The sequence below is a fragment of the Symphodus melops genome (genome assembly GCF_947650265.1).
Source record: "Symphodus melops genome assembly, chromosome: 17".
In the NCBI taxonomy this organism is placed as follows: domain Eukaryota; kingdom Metazoa; phylum Chordata; class Actinopteri; order Labriformes; family Labridae; genus Symphodus; species Symphodus melops.
Genome location: NC_136707.1, coordinates 19,715,128 through 19,726,616, shown reverse-complemented (window position 1 = coordinate 19,726,616; position 11,489 = coordinate 19,715,128). Strand labels below are relative to the sequence as shown.

Here is an 11,489-nt window from a genome sequence, read left to right as displayed (position 1 = left end):
TGGAAATATGAAGGCTGGTGTGATGACGGAATGTTTTTCATATTTATTTCATATTTGTCAAACTTAATGTTGACTATCAGAACTGCCACCTCTCCTCCTCCCTCACATCCTCTGCACGAAGTCGTGCATCTCTCTGTTCCTCCACCATGTAGTGCAGACAGCGGAGCTCCATCCATGCCATCTTTCTACCCCTCGGTTCTCTCATCCTCCAGTGCTGTCGAGACATAAACGCATCCTCCTCACGTCATGCTGCAGCTGGGAGATGAGGCGGTGTATTTTTCGGCGCTGTTCCTGCTGGTGATGCTGGGGACGAGGAGCGTAGCGGGGGCCTCCATGCTCACCGCTTTCCTCTATGTCTTCATGGTCATGTTCCGCTTTCCTCCGGTGCCGGCGGACCAGGCCGGCCGCGTCCTCCGGCCAAGGGCTTCTTCGGGCGGCGTGCCGGTGGTGGCGCATCGCGGGGGGAGCCACGACGCTCCAGAGAACACGTTGACAGCGATCAGAGAGGTGACAAACAGACATCTGTTTAATCCTGTGTTATATAGACCCGCACATCTCTAATCTCCAAATTTAGAATTAAAAAAATGGTGTAGCCTGTTTAGTTACCATAGAGTAGCCTACTTCAGGTGCAAGCTTGAGTAAGGTATAGGCTATATGAGGGACATGTAAGTGATTTTGTGTCATAATGATAATCTCATTGATTGCTGTATTACACATCCACTTCCATAAAAGCCCTCACAATAGCTGGTTTCATTTAGAGGAAGGGGCTGCTCGACCTTGTGTACTCTTAAAAAAAATGAAGGGTTTTAAATGTGTGCTGTTTCATATTGAATTGTTTTTTGTTTTTTTTAACACCAATGCCAGCTATAGTTAATTTTAACTCTCACCTTCCTGTGTATCACCTCTTACAGTCTACAGAAGGTGCTGAGTCAGCTGTGCTTGTACTCTCACTTAGTCTCCTCCTCATGTCAATCAAACCTTTGATCAGCTCAGTATCTAAGATTATTTCATGCCAGGTTTTATAAGTTTGATTTCTTATTCAAACCTTCCCTGTAGGCTGTCTGTGAATTTGGTGGAATAGATGATATATTCTGCCTTTGCTTTTGTTACCAGCTCAGCAATGCACCAATATTTTCAGATCCAGAAATAACACCTTTTTCAACTTGTCTCTGGCATTATGACTAACCGTGTGCAGGGGTTTCTATATTTGCTGCTATAAGAGATATTTATAACAATGTATTCAAGTATTCAAACTACTGAAGAGCAGGACATGCAGAGGGTTTGTTCTTGAATCTATTTTTGAATGTGTCTGTTATGAAACACCAGGCCAAAACCATTGGATTCAGTTTGAACAAATCGACTGAAGTGAAATGGAGGATTTCTTGATGTCACTTTCTACAAATCATTTTATTTGTAGCATAATTTTAATTCTCTGTATTTTTAGTCTTGCTTCAGCCTGATATTTTAGGACATCATTCTTTTTTTGATAGAAACTCATGGCTCCTATCATACACCAGACTGGTCCTCTGCCATTGACTACCAGTCATGCTAATTTGATAGTTTACATTAAAAGGCAATTGTTAAAAGAAGAGAGAGGCCCAAATAGTACACTTACTGTATTCTGTATGACCCCACAGCACTGCAGAATATTCATACTGCCCAAAGACATGAAGAATATCTCCTCACTCTGTCACATCTTTGCACTTAATAAAAGGGCTTATTTTCTCCTTCACTGTTTTTTTTAGTTGACTGTACATTTCTGTTTTGCAAACAAAAGCTGTTTTCATGCCTTCTCCTTCCTCTGTGACCTCCTGCTTTAGGCTAGTAGAAACGGGGCAACTGGAGTGGAGCTGGATCTTAGTTTTACTGCTGATGGAGTAGCTGTGCTGATGCATGATGAAACTGTGGACCGCACCACTAATGGATCTGGACCAATTAGCAAACTGCAGTTTGGCCAGCTAAAGAGACTCGATGCTGCTGCCAGACACAGGCTAAAGTATGCTCAAATTCTATCGGAAATCTGTGAGGATGTTTCACTTATTGAATTTAAAGTTGTAATCTCCATTTCATCGTCCATCATAAGCCTACTTTATTTGTTGTTTTCATTTATCTTGTAATGTAAAATATTTAAGTAAGAAAACCGATAAAGACCCAGAACCAATCGTCTGTGTGAGGTTTATTCTTATAAGAAGGAATCTACAGAGTGTCTCCTAGTCATTCAGTCTGCAGAGATACGCAAATGACAGACAGAATACAGAGCCTCTTTATACATGTGAAACAAAAAAATTGACCAGCTCGGTTGGAGAAGATAAGCCATTTAAACACAATCAGCCTAGACAGAGAAAGGTAAGATGTCCGTGCAGAGTCATCCTTGTAGACTCAAAGGTCATCCTACACTTCCACTGTAGAATCACATGATGCTTACCTTAACAGTATTTCTTTAACAATGTTCAGACAGTTCAGAACAGAATTGTTTTTTTACACATCTGCAAAATTCATGTTTCCATTAAAATCTCACACTTGTTTAAGTGTTTAAATTGTTTACCATTCTTTACCTTATACACTAAACCTCAGAGGCAACAGGCTCTATGAGTGAGAGTGCAAAAAGGTTGCATTGCACCCTCATTTTTCATTTCTGTCCCTTCAGTTGAATGGACTCGAAAAAAAACAACAGTGACCCAGACTGTGTTTATTACATGCATGATCTGATGGTCATTACAGGTGCACGTGACCTCTCTGTCCACTGGGGACCCCATGAGGGCCCCACGGCACCGGCGCTCTATTTTTCATGGCTGCTCTCAGATGCAGCCTGAGTGGAACACTCTGTCTCCTGTCTGCCTTTACATCCTGCTGCCCTTTCTTCTGTTACAGGGACAAGTACAGCGTTGAAAGGGTCCCAAGTCTGCAAGAGGCGGTGCAGGAGTGCATCAAACACCAGCTGACCATCTTCTTCGATGTCAAATGCCAACCTGATAAGGTATCGAAAGTACAGACCTCCCCCTGCAGGAAGAACGACTCATTTTGAATATAATGACACATGCAAATGTGGATCAATGATGTCAGCTGGCTGCAGTATTCACAAACACTGAAGTCCATGCTGTCTCTCGGTGTAAATCATTTAAAGCTCCAGTCTAAGAGGCTCTCAATAAGCTCAGAGTTTCACTCATTTTAATGAAACAATATTTCTTGTTTAAGGCTGTGTCGGCTCTTCATGAGATGTATAAGAAGTTCCCTGTCCTTTACGACTCCAGCATCGTCTCTTCCTTTGAACCTAAAGTCATCTACAAGGTAACAAAGATGTGATCATAAAAACGGATGCTAATAGAAGTGTTCATTAACTCTGAGGGTGTTCTGTTTGCTTCAGATGCGTCAGACTGACCCCAGAGTGGTCACAGCACTCACCCACCGACCGTGGAGACTGAGCCGCTTCGACGACGGCACTCCCCGGAGCCTGTCCACATGGGGTCAGCTGTGGACTGGGGTTCTGGATGTCTTGTTGGACTGGGCCCACCATCACATACTGTGGAAACTGTGCGGAGTCTCTGCCATCTTCATGCAGAAAGACTTCATCTCACTGTAAGTAAATTGTAAATTTGTTTTTATCATTACAACACACGGCTGCATGGCTAGGAGAAAGAGTGAGATGTGAAGAACTTTCAAATCTAATCAGTCTTAATCTGTGTGTTTCATGTTTTTAATAATGACAGATGTCAGACTGCATGTTCAGTCCATATAGAAATATTGAATACAATCTTATAACAGTGACATTATGAAGAACAAGGGCTGAAAAAAATAACTAAAACTAATTATTGAACTATAACTGAAACTATTCGAGCCAGATTACAAAGTGCACAAAGGGCTCCTAATAGAAATCTAAAGGCTCACAAGAGGATTCATAGATGTAAACAAGATTCCCATGTTTAGATTTAGAGAAAACTGCTACCACTTTGTCTTAAAGAAACCTTTACATTGAAATTGATTCACAACTCTCAAAACCCGTTTAAATGTCAAAAGGAAGCTTTGCTTATTTTACTCTTTGCATCTGGCGTCTGCATCCATGCAGCCAAGATAGTTTGTGGGCAAAGAGACACACCACTCTGCCGCTAGTCACTTATCTGCAAGGTAAACCTTTATTCCTGTCACATTAAATCTGATAACCGTGATGCTCCTGAAAGAGTTCTGGTGTGATAAAAACCAACCTCCTCCAAAGACTTACGTAAAGGCTTTTTAGATGTAATGGCAAAATGCTCTTTTTACGTATTATTGGAAAACAAAATATTGTGTTTCCCTTCCTCCTGTCACTCAGGGACTACGTTCAGTACTGGGCAGAGCGAGGTGTGGAGGTGGTGGGCTGGACTGTTAACACTGCCATGGAGAAAGACTACTACCAAAACCTGCTGAAGATTGGCTACGTCACTGACAGCCTGCTGGAGGACTGTGGCTCTCATAACTGAATGTTCACACAAACACACCCACACATGTTTAACTGGGTCACTTTTAGGGACAATACATAAATCCAGACTGAGTGTCTTCTGCAACAGAACGAGGCACTGTAAGGCGTAACTCTCGTCAGGCACCTGAGTCTTTTGGGAGTCTTGTGGACCTTATTTCACCCCCCCAAAAAAAGGTCCCTGATTGACACTGAACCTCTCTAACTCGTCTATCATCACATGATTCAGAGTCAATTCGAAGCAGATTAATTTCCCCATTTTTTATGGCTCTTTAGATCTAGGTGGGTTGGAGGAACCTTTTACTGTCTTACTAAGAACGTCCTGGTTAAAAAAGAAAAAAAAAAGAGAGTCCCAGGTACTTCTGGTGGAAACACTGCTTTATATATTTCTCTCTTTCAGACATGCCCTGACCCTCACCTTAACCACTGACCCCAAAATATCCTGTTTTCTAATTGGGGGCTGGGATTTTGTCCCCAATAGGACAATCTGGTCCCAATTAACCAGTCTTTAGTCTGAAATGTGTCCCTGAATAGAAGTCCACATCATGAAACGTACACACACACACACACACACACACACACACACACACACACACACACACACACACACACACACACACACACACACACACACACACACATACATACAGACATACAGACATACAGAAATGATGAAAAATGAACATTTAAAAGCTTCCAGTCTCTTGTTCTTTCAAAGAACTCGAGATACTGAAATATGTAAAAGAAAAACTGTAAAAATGAGGTGACCGAGAGCTCTGCACTGTACTGTAAATCAAATAAGACAAGATCTTTCAAATATACTTAACCTATTTACTGAAGGACAGGAGCACCATATGACCTGAAGCTAGCATATCTACAGACAGGTAATACAGGTAGGTTTACATTTTATAACAGACACATTAAACCACGAGGCTCTGCATATATACATTCATGTCCTTAAGCGACTACCAGCAACAATACCTCCAGCTCTCCTGGGACAGGGATTAGGATTACACTACTTTAAAGATCTTAAAGCTTCGATGCACCTTTAAAGAGACATCAGTGTGTATACGTGTAACGTCGGATTTATTGGCATCATATCCATATATATTGTGATATTTATATAACGGTGGACTCTTGTAAATAGGTTGAAGTGATGATAATTATTGTTTTTTTTTGTTTTTTTCAGAATTATAGCCTCTGTTTGCAAAAAAAGAAAAGAAAAGAAAGAAATGCGCCTGTAAAGATTGTAACCTAAGTCCTCGGCCGTTAGATTATTCTATTATCTGATTGTATAGTCAACGGATTTAGCCTGGAGGGAACGTAAACACACTGCTGCACCTGGGAGTCTGCTGTCTGCAGTTTAGGACAGAGATGAGTCCAGGTTAGTGCTTTAAATGCACCCATTATAGGAACATCTTTTACGTGACAATGGCTAAACTAGATCCGGTCATTTATTAACATTTTAACAATTTAACTTTTTCCTTTTTTTTTCTTCCCACATAAAGTTCTCATGCAGTACTCCACCTTGGCAGAAATGTTAATGCCTTTATTTATTGACTACGTTCACCCTTCAAAGACTGTAGAGAGTGTCAGCACCAACAAGCCAACTATGTCCCAGAGATAATGCAGCTGGCATGGAGTTGTTGTTGGCATAAAGGTGACAGCATTATCACCGTCAATGCGTTGCTCAGAGATTAAAAGAATCCATATTTCTTCTACTTGTCAAAGGTTTTTTTTAATCCTAACAATCAGTAATCACAGGGTCATAAAAACTAAACCACACACATCTTAGAATGACTTTGCATAAGTGATTTAACACAAATGCTTTTAAACTAGAGGAGTCAACTAATACATTTTTTAAGAATATGACTCTTTTCTTTGTATGTTAACGACTGCATGTTTCGGCCGACTTTTCATACATAAAAAGTAAAGTTTGCTTGTATTGTAAACATTGTGTATGTGTGATTTCATTGTGTCCATTGTGCTTAGTTGTGTGTGGGGGCTGTAAACACAGAAACGTTTCGAGCTGATTTGAGTTCCAGAACAGGAAAATGAAGCCCTTGATCAAATGGACATAAAATCAAATCGAAATTATCTGAAAGAGTTTTATTTGTGTCACGTTTTTTTTTATGAATGGAAGAAAATAAGTCAGGGGACAAAGGCTTCATAACTTCACAATACATTTGAAATATAATTCGCCTCAGTTGAAGAATGAAGTAGGGAAAATAGAGTATTTAGGCAAAATCGTCTACAAAAAAATGTATCCTATCTATTGAAGGGCTCTAATAATCCCCCATCAGCTTTTCCAGTCCCGGGACACTGTCCCTTTAAAGCGCCAGGGGAGGCGTGTGTGTGACGGTGTTACGCACTGACGGTGTGCGTACAATGTCTTATGAATGACAGCCGCCGTTTCAGGTTATGTGACATTGTGGCAGTGCAGGACACCTTAGCACTAAAGTGATTTAACTGTCCGGACTCGGGGGCGGAAAGGGCAGGTAAATGAGGGAGGATTTCCTGAGTGACATGCGCCACAGCAGCTGGTTTTACGCGGAGAGAAGCGCGGCGCACGGCTGTGTTTTTTGAGACGTTACCAAACAGGCTGCTTTGGTCTGCGTGTGAATCTACTTTGGCTGCAAAACTAGCACCCTGTGACTGGAGCTGAGATCGAGCCCAATCAGCTGACGGGAGGACCAACACTTCTCTGAGAAAGAGACGTGTTTGATGCATCGACAGACCCTCGAGGAATGCGATTATTTAAAGTGCCTTATCTGTAAAAGAAGGCCTGTTCCACCTGTGTCTGGACCTACTTCTTTCCTCGAAGTGCCCAAAACTTATCACGGTTACTTTTCCTGCGCATGATGTACACTATTACAAGAGGTCCCAGCAAACTGGTCACCCAGAGAAGGACAGGTAAGGCTCTGAACTGCAACCCTCAGACGCTTCCAAAATCTATCAGACATCGATGTTGATTTCCAGATTTATTTATTTTTTTAAAGATGAATGTCTTTATTTATCCTGTTCTAGGGCCCACTCAGCAGCTTGACAACAAAATCAACGACTTCAAGCACAAACAGACTTCCTGGAGCATGCCCGAGTAAGTGTGCAACCTTGGATGAGATTTTTCCTGTAAATGAAAAACACCGCACCGAGTTAAACTTTGTTTCCAGATGGATTGATTTGTCAAAGTGTGTGGATGTCTGTGTCCTGGTAGCAGTGTGGACGTCATCAGCTTGAGACAGGCTGTGTTAGCAGGCCTGAATGATTTACAACACTCTGACTCCCCCACACAGTCCACCTGCTGGGCTGTTTTCATGCCTTTAAAACTAGTCAGGATCTGTGTGTGTGTGTGTGTGTGTGTGTGTGTGTGACCTTGTGGGAAGGCGAGGCGGCACATGGTCCTTGACTCAGCTGCTGTTGCCTCAGACTCCAACAGCCTTGTTTGAGTTTCCACTTCAAAACACACATTGAGGGTCTTTGAGAGTTATCAGATGATGCACTTGCACAAACCATCAAACTACTTGTGACATGTTTTTTTCTTTCTCATCTTGTGCACACCAGCCTCCCTGCACCCAAGATTGTTTTCAACCGACTAAATGGTAAGAAGTACCATCACCCTGCTCCGGCACTTCCCGCAGACACCCAGAAGGAAGAGAGCTTCACTGCTGCACACGAGGAAAACGTCAGATTCGTTAATGAGGGTGAGAAAAGGAATGAGTGAGTGAATGAATGAATGAACAGTAGGGAAGTGAGTCGACACTTTTCATTGGCCCACAGCATCCAGACATCCATCCCTCGCCAGCTGTTTTGGGAAAGATGTTTAACTGCGACTGGTTTATTTAGAACTCCTCCTCTCTCTCCCTCCAAGGCCTCACCCACACAGCTGCTCTGACACTGATAGCCATGATCGGCACATAGAAAAGAAATGCTCTCACACCCACGTATCATTCCCCTCTTGACCCTCACTGGCACACTAAGGAAACTTTTCATTTGGGATGAGGCAATGAGTCAGGAAACAAAGGGGTCTGACAGGATAAAAGGTTTTGTTTGGTCCAGGTGAAATTCTACACACTGACCCATTTTCAAACTCTGTGTGCAACTCTTTTACCTTTCTCTGTTACTACTGTCTGTCTCCTGCTGGTTGCAGAGTGTAGCTCATAAACGACTTTAGTAACCTTGTCATTGAGACAAGGACACAAAGAAGGCCCAAACCCCCCCCCCCCCCCCCCCCCCACCCACCACAACCCTCCTCTTCAGGGTTGAATCATTCCCTTTTACTCGCTGAGAAAACCCTTTGTTTATAGACAAGTTTCCTTAAAGACATGGTATGGAGGCAGCTACTGAAAACAAATCAGTCATGGTATAAACACACAGTACATTACACATGCTGCATTTTTTTTTAAATCAAACGTGTGCTAGGAGTGGCAGCTCTTTGAAGCTGTTGCCCTTGTGGACTTTACTTATGGGTGTGACACTGGGGTGCAGGACCTTTTTTTTTTTTTTTTTTTTTTTTTTTTTTTTTTAAACTAGGACAGATAAGGGTGTTTGTTACTAGCTACTAATTGCATCCCCATGGCCTTATTCTCCTGTTCAGTTCTGGTCATTTTGTGCTGTTTAATTGATGAATGAGTACAAGGAGTCTGCACCAACACAAATGTGAGATCGTTAAATTCTGGTTACAACTCTTGTAGCTAATCAGAAGTGTAATGAAAGACATTTTCGACATGCTGTTAATAGTGTTAAAAATGCTTAATTTAGCTCTCTGCATAATTGAAATAATCTGCTTCCTGAGATTATTGGATTAATGGTTTAAAAAGCAGAAAAGCAGTGGGGAAATCCCTGTCACGATTTCCTCGAGCACAGTGGATTTTGCTCTGTTTATTATTTCATCTGACCAACAGTGCAAAGATGAAAAGCTCAATGAAACAGTTCAACAATCCTTAGCTGCAGTTGAATTATGCTTCAGATCAGCACTTACAGAAGCACATCTGTATTAGCAATAGATAATCTAGATGTGCTGACTGTTTCTGTATTCTCAGCCTGGCAGGAGGTGTCGCAGCAGGAGCAGAGGCCAGAGGAGGCCCAGCGAGCAGTCCTCTACAGGGAAACCGATCCCAGTCCACACATGGATAGTAAGTACAGCTTTCCCCTTTTTCAAAGCCTCTTCACGCAGCTTCATCTGACTTGAGCAGCTCATGTCCTCTTAGCATCCATATGCATTTAAGTGGCTAAATTTCAGGCAGGTTACCACTTTAAAAAAAATCTGTATTTAAGCCTAATAGCCTCATTGTTGACAGGATGCATCCTTTAGTGTGATGTCAATGTGTATAACTAAGGGATACAACTTTTATAGTGTCTTTTATAGTAACAGCCTATCTACAGTCTACCTGCAGGTCTAAAACAACTGTAACCTGGGAAATACTTTACTGGGTTTATAACAGCCAGCCAACCAAGGATTAGTGAACCTTCCTTTGATCCTTCCGGCTGGAAGGAAGCTCACGGCCGCTCTCCCCTTGTTTTCCAAATTAGATGTGCCAACTCTGCTGACACATTTAGAAATTACTGAGCAAGGTTTTATACCTTATTAACAAATGCATTCAATACATTGATAAAGACCATGCATGAGATAAATCAAGAGGGAAGTCCGTCTGTTCTGTTATTTAAATGTTTCTGGTGAACAGACAGCCCTTGTAGTTGGTTGTAAATCAAACATGCATGCAGCCTAATTGACTTTTAATAACACGTTCAGTTATGTGAGGTTGTAAAACTGATCGGCGGCCTAAATTTAGTTCATGTTAATTTGAAAGTATATTGCAGAAATAGAAGCATGTTTTAATCACACATTGTAAATATTAAAGAGGACATATTATGCCATTTTTTCACCTTTGATAATGCACGTTATCTTTACAAATGTGATGCACTTCCTTAGTTTGACCGCTAGAGGGCACTGAAAACATTCGCGTTGAATCTTCTATTTCGGGAGCGATTTAAAATGCCACCAAACCTCCGATAAATATAATAATGTAAAGATAGTTGTCCGTTTGTTCCGATTCTTTTCTTTTATTGCTTCAGTTTTGTAACTTCAGTAGAAATGTTAGATGCTAGCATGCTAATGTATGAACGTCGGTTCCAGTTACGGTAGTTTCAACACTAGAAAACTTTGGAATAAGAGGCCTTTATTTATTAAAAAAAAAAAAAAACCTAATTGTGAGCAACACTCTCACATAACATGTGGCTGTTGTGTTTTACAGCTGTATGTCACTGTATGCTTTAACGAGTGAATATCGAGATGTTAGCCGAAGATTGATTTTATTGCTGTAGTTCCTAATTTTGACCACGGGGAGGCAGTAAAGGGCCATTTGGTAAATCTAAATATAGTTACTACACTTGAGGTCTAAATGTCAAAACAAACCACGACTTTTATTGGAAGTATTTTTCATTCTTTAATTGTATCTTACTTGTAGAAAGAAAGTTCAAGCGAACAATACTGTATAATAATTTGAATTTCTTTTGTTTTAATCAGAAAAATAAAAGCTTTATTAAATGGGCTTTGCTTGTTCCTTTTTCTTTGAATTTTCCTGTTTTCTCTTCTATTTAACCATTTGAACCCATTTCTTCCTGTGTGTTTAGACTTTGTGCCTATAGATCTGGACGAATGGTGGGCGCAGCGTTTCCTTGCCAACATAGACAAGCTGTCCTGACCCTCCGTTGGGATAAGTGAATCTTGACAGACGGTCAGTAGGTGAGACCTGAAGCTGGATGGCTCACAGTGAAGAGGAAAACTTGGCTGGAGGTGTGACGGGTCAAAATGGCCTGATGTGATTCAAAATGGACAGACAGCACTGGGACGCTAACAAAGACACCACAACGAATCACGTCACTGAAACTCCAAGACCTGTCCATGTCAGAATATTAAGTCTGCGACAGACGGCACACTGGAGGACGGCATTTTGAGGTTCAGGTTACTTTCATCTTCTACCCTCACAGCAGAGATGTCATGTTACTTTGAAATGCAGTAAAAGTTGTATTTTCAAGAAGC

At 41.4% G+C, this 11,489-nt stretch overlaps 2 protein-coding genes across 2 annotated transcripts; both read left to right on the top strand.

Annotated features, from left to right (window-relative positions):
• The first annotated feature begins 41 nt into the window (after positions 1-41).
• Positions 42-5,667, top strand: gde1 (glycerophosphodiester phosphodiesterase 1). Its single transcript, XM_079366917.1, has 6 exons — positions 42-507; positions 1,821-1,996; positions 2,872-2,977; positions 3,196-3,288; positions 3,365-3,576; positions 4,307-5,667. Exons 1-6 carry the CDS (start codon positions 247-249, stop codon positions 4,452-4,454), a joined length of 996 nt encoding a protein of 331 aa, XP_079223043.1. The 5' UTR covers positions 42-246; the 3' UTR covers positions 4,455-5,667.
• A 1,135-nt stretch (positions 5,668-6,802) lies between these two features.
• On the top strand, positions 6,803-11,487 carry mcrip2 (MAPK regulated corepressor interacting protein 2). Its single transcript, XM_079366641.1, has 5 exons — positions 6,803-7,363; positions 7,478-7,547; positions 8,012-8,151; positions 9,490-9,582; positions 11,081-11,487. The coding sequence occupies exons 1-5, from the start codon at positions 7,309-7,311 to the stop codon at positions 11,149-11,151; spliced, it is 429 nt and encodes a 142-aa protein (XP_079222767.1). The 5' UTR covers positions 6,803-7,308; the 3' UTR covers positions 11,152-11,487.
• The last annotated feature ends 2 nt before the right edge of the window (positions 11,488-11,489 follow it).

Coding starts and splice junctions, on each gene's coding strand:
- gde1 (XM_079366917.1), top strand. CDS start 247: ATGCTGCAGCTGGGAGATGAGGCGGTGTATTTTTCGGCGCTGTTCCTG. Junction 508..1,820: donor CGTTGACAGCGATCAGAGAG/GTGACAAACAGA, acceptor CTCCTGCTTTAG/GCTAGTAGAAACGGGGCAAC. Junction 2,978..3,195: donor TCAAATGCCAACCTGATAAG/GTATCGAAAGTA, acceptor TTCTTGTTTAAG/GCTGTGTCGGCTCTTCATGA.
- mcrip2 (XM_079366641.1), top strand. CDS start 7,309: ATGATGTACACTATTACAAGAGGTCCCAGCAAACTGGTCACCCAGAGA. Junction 7,548..8,011: donor ACTTCCTGGAGCATGCCCGA/GTAAGTGTGCAA, acceptor TGTGCACACCAG/CCTCCCTGCACCCAAGATTG. Junction 9,583..11,080: donor TCCCAGTCCACACATGGATA/GTAAGTACAGCT, acceptor CTGTGTGTTTAG/ACTTTGTGCCTATAGATCTG.